Here is a 14968-nt window from a genome sequence, read left to right as displayed (position 1 = left end):
TCTGGAAGACTCAGTGGAGGAAGCAGCATTGAAAGTGGGCCTGTGCTAGGTGGAATATGCTAGAAAAAGAACCAGAAAAGAGCAGGGAGGAATAGTAAGTTAACAAGAGGCCCAGAGTGGACATTCTGTTTGAAGAGAGGTTCCGGGAGCGGCGAAGCTGAAGGTACTCTTCCTGACTTCATTGTCTTCATGCTCCTAGGAAGGCTGGCCGTGTTAGAGCTCCATCTCAGACAGACTGGAGCAAGGCGAAGCCGGAATTTTAGAGAAAGCATTTGTGTCTGCTGGGCCTTTCTTGAAATCAGCAGTCACTCGTGACACTTGCCTGAAGTCAAACAGCCTCATTCCTAACAAGGACACAGTTCTCTCTAGGAGACCAGAGAGATAAGGAATACACTTCGAAGCAATAACGGGAATGGTTTCCTGCTTTGTTTTGCTTCGGTGTGTGCGCTGCAAGGCTGTGGAAAGATGCATCTCAACGGGAAGGGTGACTGTAATGGGTGGAAAAGGGGATGCTGCCTGGCTTGGTGGTGCCCATCTAGAACCACAGCACTAGGGGGAGGGGTGGGGAGTGAAGGCAGGGGAATTGGGGGTTTGAGGCCAGCCTGGGCTACATAGAGAGACCTTGGGTTTTTTTTTTTTTTTTTTGGTTTTTTCGAGACAGGGTTTCTCTGTGGCTTTGGAGCCTGTCCTGGAACTAGCTCTGTAGACCAGGCTGGTCTCGAACTCACAGAGATCCGCCTGCCTCTGCCTCCCAAGTGCTGGGATTAAAGGCGTGTGCCACCATCGTCCGGCTTGTTTTTTTTTTTAATGCAATGCCCATAGTTCACTGGTGACATCTACCAAAGCCTCAAAAATGACAGAGAAATCAGGATGACAAAATAATAATAATAATAATAATCTAATTTCTTCTTGGAGGAAAAAGAAACAAATTGATTTTGATGTGTATCCTCCAATTTTTGTTCACACCTGAAAATTTCCCCACTGTTCTAACAGCATTAAAAGTTGTCCATTAATCTTCCCTTGGGCCAATAATAAAATGGTCTCATAGGATGCAACAGGAGCCAGAAACGAGGACTAAGGGGTGAGGGGTGGGGATAGTGTGGAGTTATACCGTCTGTGTGTTAGAAACTGAATATCCCATCATCCTCTTATATGTAGAGTTGAGTTCTCAGATTTGTAAGTTTTTATACATCCTTTCATTGAATAATCATTTAATTAAATGGGAAAAAAATCTTAAAGATCATCAGGAATCTCAGGAACTTGACAGAGTCCTGAAGGAGGAAATGGGATCTCAGTGGCTCAGTTCTGATCACCCAGTCTTCTAAGACTTGTGGTCTCCAGCCGGTGGGATGACAGCGGGGAAAGACACTTGTCCCCAAGCCTAATGGTCCAGGCTCCATCCCAGAGCTCACATAAAGATGAATGGAGAGATGACTCCTGAAGATGGTCCTCTGAGCTTCAGAACCGTGCTGTGGCATGGACCTCCAGGGAGCAAGGCTGGATTTTGTACCCATGTTCCTTCCTTCTCTAAGCCCAGCCTCTGTTCACTAGGCTGTTTGCCACGCTCACTGCAGGGACATCCCAAATGAGCTGTTGGAACTAGGCTATCTCTAGAAGGCTGGAATGTGGGGTAGAGGTTGCCAATGAGTCAAAGAAAATAATGACATTACTTAGTGACGAGACTCCTGTCATTTTCCTGCTGGAAACCCTTCTGACTCTTGGCCCAGAATTTTAAGGTCAGTCATTGACCCTCACCACAGGAAGGTCGTGGAGGCGGCCTGCCTGGCTGGGAGCAAAGAGAACTGTGTGTGCTGTGTCTGATGGGCGTGGATTTCTGGCAGCTTTGTGTTTGTAAACCTTATTAGCTGAAACCTAAGCAGTGAAGGGTGGGAGCTCCCCATTGCTGCTATAATTCCTTACAAATCTGAGCACACACCCACTGGGTCTCAAGATTATTCCTGCCCAGCGGTGGTGGTGGCAGTGGTGGTGGTGGCGGCGCATGCCTTTAATCCCAGAACTCAGGAGGCCAACCTGGTCTACACAGAAAGTTCCAGGACAGTCAGGGCTACACAGAGAAACCTTGTCTCAAAAAAAAACCAAGCCAGTCCCTCTCTGGAATGGAGTAGGAGGGGAAGGGGATAGATGAGGGGGAGGACAAGGAGGAGAGGAGGAAGGGGAAACTGTAATCAGGGTATAAAATAAATGAAACCAATGTTATTTAAATTTTAAAAAAGATGAAGGTTATTTCCACCCTCAAGTGCGCTTCTCTCTTTCAGCGAGTTTCCAGATGACCCAGGAGTGCAGTGGGACACAGAGAGTGTGGCCAACACCGTCCTCCAACACATAGAGGTCAATGACATCAGCCTGGTAAGGCAATGCCACACTGGGCAAAGCCCAGGGCCCCATCCTGTCACACGGACTAGCTTCTGCTACTCGTCTGTGGCTGCCTCCCACTCCCAGCCCTGCTCCAAGCCCACCTCAAAGGGCTATCTGCTAAATCCACTGAGGAGCAAACATGCCTTCCAATTACCTTTGAACTTGATCTTGTGCATGATCAAGTGAGCAAGTTCTCAGCCCTCAGGCTGAGAGCATTTTCTAATCATGTCCTGCTCCCCCACCTTTCTCATGCCTCCTGCGAATTCAGAACCTCAGGAACCCGCAAGAGACTTTCACTGACCCAGAACGTCTCCTACCCAGTGGTTTCAGCGCTACGGGATGATTCTCACTTTGAGGATAAGTGTTATGAATGTTAAAATTCTTAATGATCCAGGTGGCTTCCAGAGACATATAGGGGCAATGAGGGCGGGGGAGGTCTAAGGATCTCACCCAGAGCTTTGGGCATAACAGGCCCTAGATCTGTCAAAAAGCTATATTCCCAGTTCTGTGGCTATGAGGTTTAAGCCTCCATTTCTTTTGTTTGCTTGTTTGAAACAGGTTCTCACAGGCACCCTTGAAACTCACATAGATCAACCTGCTTTTGTCTCTGACTTTTGCTAGGATTAAAGGCTTGCAACATCATGTCCAGTTAACCTTCATTTCTTTAAAAAAAATGAGGCTAAGTTCATATTCACTTTATAAGGAAAATCACCATTTTAGAGCAGCAGCAGAGATTCACATTCGCATAGGGTTAGCAGGTTAGGGTTCTGCAACAGTCAGTTCTGGCCCAAAACACATAGAAATCCTCCTGCTTCCGCCTCCCAAGTGCCGGGATTAAAGATGTGCACACCACACCTGGCCGAAGCAGTCCACTTGAAAGTTACCAAGGTTTACTTTCCCAATCCCCAAATAGTGATTCTTCATAGGTTAATGGCAAAGCTTTGCTATTCAGAGCCCTCTCATTTGACTGAGTTTTGTTAGAAGCTAGAGCCTGCTGGTTAAGAAGCTTATTGGGCTTTCAGTCAATGACTGAAGTTCACTGAGTGAATTAACACATTAGTCTTTTTTAAGGACTTTTTTCTTTTTGTCATATGTACATATGAACCTATATGAGTATATGTGTACCATGTATCTACAGGAGCCCATAGAAGCCAGAAAAGGGTGTTGGGTCCCCTGGAACTAGAGTTACGGGTGGTTGCTGGGGTCTCCTGGGAGAGCGAGCAGTAAGAACTGTTAGCCACTAAGCCATCTTTTTGCCTCTGTACCCTGCTTTCTTACGGTAGTGGCTCTCCAGGGACCACCCCCAACCCTGGTCCTCATCATAGTGTGTCAGAAGTGTTGGCCATTACCACTCCCTCCCTTTGTAAGGGAAATTCACCATTCCAGACTTAGAAGTCACAGCCTTCCTTGATCTGCCCCGTATGTCCTGAGCATGGGAGAAGAGGATTTGTCTTCATGTAGGGGCTGAGTTACTCTGAGCAGACTGCAGGATTACAGGCATGAGCAACACAGCCCATTTCTTTCTTCTTCCTCCATCTTCAAAGAGATTGTGTCACCTTCTTCTCGTCACATGGCCTTTGCCTCTGACCCTCTTGTGCTCCCTTTTAATGTCCTCCATGGTTTGCATTGAGCCCACCAACCCATCCGGAATAACCTCTCCATCTTGAAATTCTTAATCACATTGGCAAAATCCCTTTGCTACATGAAGTAATAACTCAGGTTCCAGGGAAACAGGACATGGGTAGCAGAGCAAATCTACAGAGCAGCCATACTCCACGGCCTCATTCACACAAGATGGGAGGGCCCAGTATTATTACCATACTAGGGATGCCTTTTTTTTTTTCAAGACAAGGTTTCTCTGTAACTTTGGAGCCTGTCCTGGAACTAGCTCTTGTAGATCAGGCGGGGCTTGAACTCACAGAAATCCGCTTGCCTCCCGAGTGTTGGGAGTAAAGGCACGAGCTGGGCTCATCCTAGGAATGACTTTTAATGGGTCCTAAGCTTCACACTGATTGGTGACAGTCTCAGGATCTGCTGCTGGTTAGGAAGAAACGTAAATGTGTTCTTTTAATAATAAAACCCAGTTCTGATGCCTGGCCCTAGAAAAATTCCTGAACAGAGCGCCCGCCTCCAGGGGCACTAATTATGATTTGAGACCAGTGAATGGGAGGAGGACTATGCCAGAAAGCTCCTGAGTTTCAGGGCTGGGGGTCTAGCCCAGTGGCTGAGGGCTTGCCTAGTTATACACAAGTCCCCTGGGTTTGAATCCCAGTAATGCAATAACCAAGAAAGAAGGAAAAACTGCTTCTTAGTTTTAACAAAGGGGAACATTTATCCTGGCCTTAAAGCCCTTCTCCTTGTCATCATGAGACTGCGTAGGCCATGCCCTGAATTGGCACTGACACTCCATGGTGCTCTCATTCCTGTGTAAAGAGAAAGACCAAGCCGGGCGTTGGTGGCGCACGCCTTTAATCCCAGCACTCGGGAGGCAGAGGCAGGCGGATCTCTGTGAGTTCGAGACCAGCCTGGTCTACAGAGCTAGTTCCAGGACAGGCTCCAAAGCCACAGAGAAACCCTGTCTCGAAAAACCAAAAAAAAAAAAAAAAGAGAAAGACCAAGCCTGGTGTATTGGTACAGGTCTGTAATCCCATCACCTGGGAGGTAGAGGCAGGGAAACCAGGAATTTAAGGCTAGCCTCAGCTACATAGAGAGTTCAAGGCAAAGCTGGGGTACATGAGACATCTCACAAAAAAAAAATCATAATCACAAAATAAATGGAGCAAGAGTGAATCTTCCCCAGACTACCCAATTCAGTTCTAACCCCTTCATGTGTATGAGGACACTTTCCGTCCTTGGGGACAGCCCTTCTCGTTCCGACACTCTAACCAACCATCCCTAGTCTTTTCCTGAGCCCTCATTTTCTTATACTGCTTCTGTGAGGCACACTGAAGATATCTGTACAAATGGAGCGAGAGGCAGCCTGAGCTAGTCTCCTGTGACTTGACTCCAGGACGCTGTACTTGTGGGGTGGCATGAGGAAAGGACACCCGTGAATCAGGCCACATCCACCTGAACAAATCCTACGCAGCAGTCAGCTAAGGAAATGAACATGCTAGCAAGTGGCCAGGCCAAGAAACAAACATCTGCTGAGACAAGTTCTCGTGTATCCCAGGCTGGCCTCAAACTTCCTGTAGATCAAGGATGGCCCTACACTTCTGACCCTCATGCCTCTCTCTCCCAGGATCTGGGATCACACGCATGCACCACCACATCAAGCTTATGCAGTGCTAAGGAACAAACTCTGGGTTTCACGTGTGCTAGGCAAGTTCCGCCAGCTAAGCCACATCCCCAGCCCTCAGCGAAGGTATCCTAGCCTTGGTCATCTCAGTCGGTAAAGACTTGCCTTGCAAGCGTGAGAATTCAAGTTTGATCTCTAGAGCCCATGTTGGAAACTAACAAACAAAAGCCAGGCATGGTGCTGTGTGTTTATGATCCCAACGCTGGGGAAATAGAGGCAGACAGATCCCTGGTACTCCCAGGCCTGCCAGGCTAGCCTGGGCAGCAAATTCCAGGTAGGTGAAGGACACTATCTCAAAAACAAGGCAGGGATCTCCGGGGGAATAACATCTGCGGTTCCTCTCTGGTCTCCAAGGGCACATTCTTGCACACATCTTGCACACACACAAGTTTCTGTCATGAGACGACTCCCGCTCTGCTCTTTCTACATCCCGGAACGAGAGTGAAGCACACACTGACCGTCACCACACACAGGTCCATCCGCTCAGGGGCGACCCCGGCTGCTCAGAATTTGAAAAGTTTCAGGCTCTGCTCTTTCCTTCCCCAGAGGAATGGTGAAGTCCACTTTGAAGCTGAGGCAGTGGAGAAGCCATTCCGCAGCTCTGAGTGAGCCCTTCCTCCCCGGGTCTGTCCCTACAGGTGGTGACTTTTGATGCAGAAGGAGTCAGTGGTCACAGCAATCATGTGGCTTTGTACAAAGCCGTGAGGTATGCTTCTCTGGGTGACGGGAGTGGAAAGGGTCTCCCCATGTGCTCCAGGGTCCCAGGCACTAAAACACCTTCCTGCCTGTCGTCCGAGCCCCGGGATACTTTCTCTTTTGTCACCATGCAGTCAGCGCTGCCCTGGTGCTCACCACCTACCCACCCCACCACATTTTTTCTTTAAAACATGTATGGGTGTTCTGCTTTCATGTATGTCTGTGTACCAGTGTACCACGTGCATGCAGTGCCCACAGAGGCCAGAAGATGGCTCAGATCCCCACAGAATAGTTACAGGTGGTTGTGGGCCTTTGTGTGGGTGCTGGGAATTGAACCTGGGTCCCCTAAACAGTGCTCTAAGCCACTAAGCCCCCTCTCCAGCCCCACATCCTCTTTATGAGAACTCCTGCAAGTCTTTGTAGGGGTGGGGAATGACTGTCTCCTAAGTTTTTTATTTTTCAGGGTTTTTTTTATTTTTCAGCCTTTATTTATTGAGTGTAGTAGACATACTGTGTTTTTAAAAGTTTTTATTGGCCAAGCCAGGAGGTGGTGGCACACGCCTTTAATCCCAGCACTAGGAGACAGAGGCAGGGGGATCTCTGTGAGATTGAGGCCAGCCTAATTTAAAATAGTGTCACCCAGGGCTACACAAAGAAACTCTGTCATGAGAAAACAAGACAAAAAGAGAAAGTTTTTATTGGCCTATATTAAATATAGATGGTAGTGGGTTTTTCATAATCCTTAGACATGTATATGATGTGTTTTGATCATAGTCATTCTCCATTCCTCTCTCCTCCCCTTCCCTAGGGTAAGAGACTGACTGTCCTTCCTTCCTGTGCGTGTGTGTGGCATGCGTGCGTGTGTGTGGCATGCGTGTGTGTGGCATGCGTGCGTGTGGCATGCGTGTGTGTGGCATGCGTGCGTGCGTGTGGTATGTGTGGCATGTGTGCGTGTGTGTGGCATGCGTGTGTGTGGCATGCGTGTGTGTGGCATGCGTGTGTGTGGCATGCGTGTGTGTGGCATGCGTGTGTGTGGCATGCGTGTGTGTGGCATGTGCATGTGTGGCATGCGTGTGTGTGGCATGCGTGTGTGGCATGCGTGTGTGGCATGCGTGCGTGTGTGTGGCATGCGTGTGTGTGGCATGCGTGTGTGTGGCATGCGTGTGTGTGGCATGCGTGTGTGTGATGCGTGCGTGTGCGTGTGGCATGCGTGTGTGCAGCAGTCATTAACCACCTATAGGCCCTTAGGGAGGAGTGGAGGGTTTTTATATTTTTGTTTGTTGGTTGGTTGGTTTTGTTTTTGAGACAGGGTCTTGCTATCTCATCCTGGCTGGTCTAGACGAGTCCTATCTTGTCTAGAACTCACTATGTAAACCAGGTTGGGCTCAAACTTACAGTGAGCCTCAGACCTCTGCCTCTTGATGCTGGGATTACAGGTGTGTACCTGTCCACTTTAACAGTTGAATTCTATTTTATCCCATGGATACTCCAAATGGGGTAACTGACTCTATTTCCATCTTTACTGTGGCTACAGAAACCTGACAGGCCAAATCCTCAGCCTCAAAAGGAATGAAGGAGAGTCCAGGAGTGAGGCCTGTGGACCAGCACCCAGTTTAACCCATCTTCACCCCTCCCCTCGCTGATGTTCTGTTAGGTTTCTTCTAAGCTGTTCCCAGGCTTTGGGAGAACAATAACATACCTGGGTAATATGACATCCCAATTGTTGCCTGTTAGCCTGGCATTCGGGAGACTGGCAGGAAGGTCTCTGCATCAGGCATTTTAGGCCACAAGCAAGACTATCTCATCTTATCAGTGAAACCAAAATGGAGCCTCAAAAATGGTGCATGACTTAGGGTCAAACAAACAGACTGTGTTCCCTCTCCTCCAGAGAATACTTCTGCAGAGTGCAGGTTCTGTCCTAGCTGCCGAGGAAAGAAAGGGGCACTGGAAAGGCTTACTTTCTCTTCTTCTAAACATGTTCACCATGCGCAGACTGAAGCTGTCAACGTTCTGAAGTTGGAAATGACCTCACTGGTCACTGAGTGCAACCCTCTCATTTGACAGGCAGTGAAGAGGTATGCCCATCACAAGACTCAACATTAGCAGAGACAAGCCTAGCACTCAGGCATCCTGGTTCTCTCTCCCATTAGGTGCCTCCATTGGCTGCTTCCATTAGGTTCACATGAAGGCAAACCCAGCTTGATGGCTCCCCAGCCTTGTCTTTAATTGTATGCAACTTTGGATGATGGAGGAAGGTCACTGGTTAAATAAAGAAACTGCCTTGGCCCTGATAGGTTAAAATTTAGATAGGCGGAGTAAACAGAACAGAATGCTGGGAGGAAGAGGAAGTGAGCTCAGATGCCATGCAGCTCTCTCCAGGGCAGATGCGATGCAGCCAGCCACCAGGTCAGACATGCTGAATCTTTCCTGGTAAGCGCACCTCGTGGTGCTACATAGATTATTAGAAATGGGTTAAGAGGCTGAAACTAATGGGCCAGGCAGTGTTTAAATGAATAGTTTCCGTGTAATTATTTCGGGCATAAGCTAGCTGGCGGCCAGGAGCTGGGGCAGCAGGGAAGCGGCCCGCAGCTCCTACAACATTTGGAAGGTGCTAGAAATTAGTACTCTTGTATCTTCTTCCCAGTTAACCCTGATTCTTTTGTGGGATGATGACACCACACTTCTCTCCCCTCTTGTAAAAACCATTCATTTCCTGGACCAGCAGAGGCCACAGGTACAGCTATGTGTTAACAGTTGCATTCGGTTCATTCATAGTTAAGAAAGTCACACCACAGGTTTCAGTAGACGATGCAATTTTTTGGGTGAAGATACACAAAAAAGTGTGTATTCCAGGAATGGACGTTTAGCCAAATTTGTTATTCTAAAGACTGGCCTGCTGGAAAGCCAGCCAATGGCAGGTAGAAGCAGGGGCTCCACTTCATTCCAGGTCCACACAGAGCCTTATAAATTTGTGCCCAAGTATTCACCAGGAAAATGGTCAGCTCAAGCTTGCTATAAACAAACCAAGAGCACCTCAGCAGACAGCAGGCAAGGCACTTGAGGGGACTTGGATAGTTCCATCCCTGCTTGTGATGCCTGGTTTTTGTCAGCTTGACACAGCCAGGTCATCTGGGAAGAGGGAATGTCAATTAAGAAAAGGCCTCCATCAAATTGGCCTGAAGGAAAGCCTGTGGGGCATTTTCTTGATTGATGATTGATGTAGAGGGGCCCAGCCCACTGTGGGAGGTGTCCCCCATGGTAGGTGGTCCTGGGTGTACAAGAAAGCAGGCCCAGCAAGCCAAAGATAGAAGCCTTCTCCATGGCCTCTGCTTCAGTTCCTGCCTCCAGGTTCCTGTTTGAATTCTTGACCTGACTTCCCTGTGATAGACAGTGATCTGGGAGTTTTCAGATGAAAACCCCCCAGAGTCGCTTTTGGTCTTGGTATTTATCACAGCAACAGAGAGCCAACTAGGACACTAGTCAACCCTGTGGGAGACCGGGGAGGAATCATCCAGGGCAGGGCAATCAAGGGCACAGCTTTCTGCCAACAGGCTGCCACGGCTGGTATTTCTTCAGACGCTGGAGTGTCGTGGGCTCTAAGAGTTCATGAGTCCTCTCTGTACTCATGTGAGCCCACACTTCAGAGAAAGCAATGCATGGGCACGCTGACCAGCTACTGAAAGTTTTCTCCACATCCTCCTCCTGTCTGCTGAGTCCACCAGACTCACCTTCGTCCTCACCTGTACCCTTGTGTGGCATCTGACCCTGTCACTCATCAAAATGCTGCTCTGACTTGCTGACACTGTTCCCACCCCTGGTCTCCCTGATCATCTCCCAGTCTCTTCCTGCCTTTCTTCCTACCCAAGGCCCCTCCGTGTCCTGGTGCCCAGGGCTCTCTTCCCAGCCATGCTCAGTAAGGTTCTCCAAGGGTCACGAGGGCTGTGAGTGTGATTATGTGGTGTGGGCCTCCAGTTCTCACCTCTGGACCAGTGCATCTGCCTCAAAGTCAGACTGGCTCTGTCCAGAGTGCAGGACAAGATGTCTCCCAGGATTCCAGAAACCTCTTTCAGCTTTTCTGATTCTTAGGGTTCCCATGCATTTACCAACTAACTCTCTCTTGACTCCTTCACTTTGACCCCTGCCCCTGAGCCCCTATTCGTGTGTGTCTGTGTGTCTGGTTGTCTGGGTCTACCCACTTCTCCTGTATCCCCTGTCCTCTGATCACAAAGCCAGGAAGCAATCCAGCAATTACTGGTGTTGAATTTACCGTACCCCTTCTTAGAGCAGTGAGCTCAGAGCAGCTTTCATTGTGAGACAGTGGGAGTGAGGGGGGTCAAAAGGAGAAAGAAAATATGAAACAAAATTAACATGTTCAAACATTCTTTCATTAGACTCACAATATATATGTTGTTTTGGTTTCTCAAGACAGGATTTTTTTCTGTGATAGCTCTGGCTGTCCCGAAACTCACTCTGTAGACCAGGCTGGCTTCGAACTCACAGAAATATGCCTGCCTCTGCCTCCAAAGTGTATAATTTCTTTTTTGTTTTGTATTTTTTTGTTTTTTCGAGACAACATTTCTCTGCATAGCCCTGACTGTCCTGGAACTCATTATGTAGACCAGACTGGTCTTAAACTCAGAGATCTATCTGCCTCTGCCTCCTGAGTGCTGGGATTAAAGGCGTGTACCACCAAGGCCAGCTAACTCAAAGTTTAAAAATAGTTACCTATTTACTCTAACAGGGAACACTTGGCCAGACTGTTCCGTAAGCCGTGCACCAGCTTCTCGATCAAGCTGAGTGGGGATGAAATGCCTGCTCTGCTCCCCTCAGCAATAGCCAAAGGTGTAGAATCCCATATATTTAGATGCTGGTTCATGCAGTAGAAACCATGGGGAAGCTGTGCATTTGGTTGGGCCTGGGACGCACAGGCCTTGCTCTGAAGGTCCTTCCTGTTAACACAGAAGAGTTAAGTGACTCATTCCCTCTCTAATGTTTGTCCTTTCCATCCTCCAGGGCCCTGCGCTTGGAAGGGAAGCTGCCTACAGGTAAGGAGGGCCTGGTTTTATTGCAAATAGACAATGGTTACTATCCCTTTAAGAAATTTACCAGGGGGGCTGGAGAGATGGCTCAGTGGTTAAGAGCATTGCCTGCTCTTCCAAAGGTCCTGAGTTCAATTCCCAGCAACCACATGGTGGCTCACAACCATCTGTAATGAGATCTGGTGCCCTCTTCTGGCCTGCAGACATACACGCAGACAGAACACTGTATACATAATATGTAAATAAATAAATATTTAAAAAAAAAGAAATTTACCAGGGAGATTTGCAAATATTGTCAGCCCATGTGAAATCCATGGATCTATGTATCCATGGATTTCACAGCCTGGGATCAAAATTATTCAAGGGGATGCTGGAGACATGGCTCCCCAGTTAAGAGCACTTACTGCTCTCACAAAAGGCCTGGGTTCAGTTCCCTGCACCCATATCAGGCGGATTACAACAACCTATAACTCCAGTTCCAGGGACATCAGACACCCTGTGCACAAATGTGGTGCACATAAAGTCAGGCAGGTATGAGCACGTGCACAGGCACGTGCACACTCACACACACACACAAATGTTTAAATATGCAGGGGTAAGGGCACCCGTACAGAACATGAAGATTCTTTTTTCATCATCGGTCCCTAGACAATGCAATGTAGCAACTATTTCCACGGCATTTGCCTTATATTAGGGATTATAAGTAACCTAGAGATGATTTAACATATACAAGAGAATGTGGGTAGGTTCTGTGTAAGTCCTCCATCATTCTATATGAGAGCCTTGAGCATCCATAACTGTAGTGTTTGTGGGGGTCCTAGAACAGCATTGCTGTGCACTGAAGGACACCTAGACACAGAGCAGCCATGTTGGAAGGTGGGCCACTCCCCCCGAACCAGTCAGGTCTGTGTGGGGTTCAGACTGTATCCACTGCCAAGCACCCTATCTAGTTGCCTCCCAGGGAAGGTAGCTCTTTTCCACTGCTGACATTCTGTTAGTCTGTCCAAACTCACCTCCCATCACCCACTCAATTAAGGGTTATAAAGGTGACTCACAAGTTTCCTGTAGATTGATGAGCTTGCAATAGTGCACTTTCTAACCCCTCCCTGTGAAACCTAGGACCCCACTGGCCAGTCACTGCCTGGGAGGCATACAACCCCATTGGCCAGTCACTATGTAGGAGGCATAGGACCCCATTGGCCAGTCACTATGTAGGAGGCATAGGACATCACTGGCCAGTCACTATGTAGGAGGCATAGGACATCACTGGCCAGTCACTGTGCAGGAGGCATAGGACCCCACTGGCCATCTGCTGCCTGGTGTCCTACGCTACTTCTCTGAGCAAGTTCTGGCCTGTCCTGCCTTACAAGGGTGACATGAGATCAAAAGTGACCTAAGTGATGTGTGCTGTCCTTCCAGGCTGTGTCTTCTGTCCACCATGTAAGATGGGCAGGCCCTATACTATCAACATTAGTTTAGCAGCTAGGAAGCTAAAATCCAGAGCAGTTAAGAGAATTTATGCGTCAGGTTTTTTGGGGTTTGTTTGTTTGTTTGTTTTTCCAGAGACAGGGTCTCACTCTGAAGCCCAGGCTAACCTCAAATGCATCATGAAACCCAGGTTTGCCTCTGACTCATGGGAGTCCCCCTGCCTCTGCCGTCCAAGTGCTGGGGTGACAGGTGGAAGCCACCACACCCAGCGCCTCGTGTTGGAGCAAAGCTGAAATGAGTCTTCAGCTTCCTGACTCAGACATTCCTGTCTCCATCAGCCTCCCTCCACCCTCTGGCAGCCCCTTCCTTTCAGTTACACAGTGGGCGGGAGCTCTGTGGCCCTGTCACTCTTCCCGTACAGGAGAATACTGGTCAAAGTGCCACCAGGCACCCAAGCTGGAGAGCAACTGCTCAGCCTGCCTTGAGCCACCTAGAGAGGGAGGGTGCTCAGGGAAACGCCCGGCTGAGAGCAGCAGCGGGATCCCATCTGCCATCCTTCCTTGCCCAGGGTGTTCCGTACTCACTCTGCAGTCTGTAAGTGTGCTCCGGAAGTATCTCTACCTCCTGGATCTGCCCTGGTCTCTACTCTCATCCCAGGATGCCCTCTTCATGCTCACCAGCAAAGAAGTGGCACAGGCCAAGGTAAGAATTGTACTTCCTGGATACTGCACTGTGAACCCAGCCTCAGGTCCCTGGGCTCCATAAAGCCCTGCTACCTGGCAAAGCCCCCTGCACAGGGACGAGGCCTACCCTGCTTGCTAGACGATTTCAGCTACACCTGACAGGCATGTATTTTCAATGACTTGGGCCTTTTTTCTGATTATAAAGACTTTAGATAAATAAATGGCAACACGCTCATTTTAGGAAACTCAGAAATACATAATAATAACATCAGTAAAATAAATAAATGGCTGGAGAGATGGCTCAGTGGTTAAGAACACCTGATGGTCTTGCAGGGGACCTGGGTTCAGTTTTCTGCACCCTACAACCATCTGAAACTCCAGTTCCAGGGTGTCTTCACCCTCTTCTGGCCTCCATGAGTACTATACATAAGGGATACATATACATGTACACCCATACATATAAAATAAATCTTTTTTTAAAAAAAAAAAAAGCAGCGGGGCAGGTGACTCTGAGAATCATTAGAGCTGGGGGTGGGGGACTGCGGGTTGGTGTGCCCTGATCTGGTGAGAAGGAAAGGTCTGAAAATAAGAGCCAGAGCAAGTGTCCTCTGATTCTTCCAGAAAGCCATGTCCTGCCACCAGAGTCAGCTCGTCTGGTTCCGCCGCCTCTACGTCCTCTTCTCCAGATACATGAGAATCAACTCACTGCAGTTCCTCTGAAGCCAGAAGAGTTTTCAGATCTTTATCAGACCAAGAAGTCCCTGGACCTGGCTTGGGGCTGGCTTATCTCCTTAGCCCAGGGAGATCCCAGCAAAGCAGCCTCTGAGAACAAACCCTATGGACAAGAGTCACACAGACCCTGCTTCCTCCTTAGGGGAAAAAAACCACCAAGACCCAAAACAACACCAACGCAATACTCAACTTTTTATTTTATTTTACAATATATACACATAGCATAAGCTATGAAAAATATTTTCAAATCTCAGAGGTTAAAAAGATGCATAGAGCCAGGTGATGGCAGATGCCTTTAATCACAGCACTTAGGAGACAAAGATAAGCTGAGCTCTATGAGTTCGAGGCCAGCCTGGTCTACAGAGCAAGTTCCAGGACAGCTGGAACTACACAGAGAAACCCTGTCTTGAAAAAAATGCATAGAATTACAATACTTCCAGGTAGTGACATCTGAGATTTTGTACCTGTTCATACTTATTTTGCTATCTATTGTAAATTAAGAGGTTGGGGATGGTAACTTGGTTGGTAGAGTGCTTGCCTAGGTTTGGCCTCCAGCATAGCATAAACTGTGTGCCAACATTTGGGCTGTGGAGGCAGAAGTATCAGAAATTCGAGGTCGGGGGCTGGAGAGATGGCTCAGCGGTTAAGAGCATTGCCTGCTCTTCCAAAGATCCTGAGTTCAATTCCCGGCAATCACATGGTGGCTCACAACCATC

The 14968-nt window shown here is 48.4% G+C and overlaps 1 protein-coding gene across 6 annotated transcripts in view; it reads left to right on the top strand.

The window, feature by feature from the left end:
• Pigl (phosphatidylinositol glycan anchor biosynthesis class L) overlaps window positions 1-14968 on the top strand; it is a 61105-nt gene extending 46137 nt beyond the window's left edge. Inside the window, exons 3-7 of one of the 6 annotated variants that reach the window (XM_041663854.1) lie at window positions 2277-2367; window positions 6313-6380; window positions 11384-11415; window positions 13429-13539; window positions 14142-14968. In XM_041663854.1, coding sequence (XP_041519788.1) covers window positions 2277-2367; window positions 6313-6380; window positions 11384-11415; window positions 13429-13539; window positions 14142-14479 — 640 coding nt within the window. In that variant the 3' untranslated portion in view covers window positions 14480-14968. Of the gene's footprint in view, window positions 1-2276; window positions 2368-6220; window positions 6381-11383; window positions 11416-13258; window positions 13338-13405; window positions 13540-14141 lie in introns of those variants that run through there. The other 5 variants (XM_041663856.1, XM_041663855.1, XM_041663859.1 and 2 more) reach the window with 5 other exon arrangements.

This window comes from Microtus oregoni, unplaced genomic scaffold, assembly GCF_018167655.1.
Source record: "Microtus oregoni isolate MIOR12 unplaced genomic scaffold, Mior012 000015F_ref0000493, whole genome shotgun sequence".
NCBI lineage: Eukaryota > Metazoa > Chordata > Mammalia > Rodentia > Cricetidae > Microtus > Microtus oregoni.
This window is presented reverse-complemented; position numbering and strand designations above follow the sequence as displayed.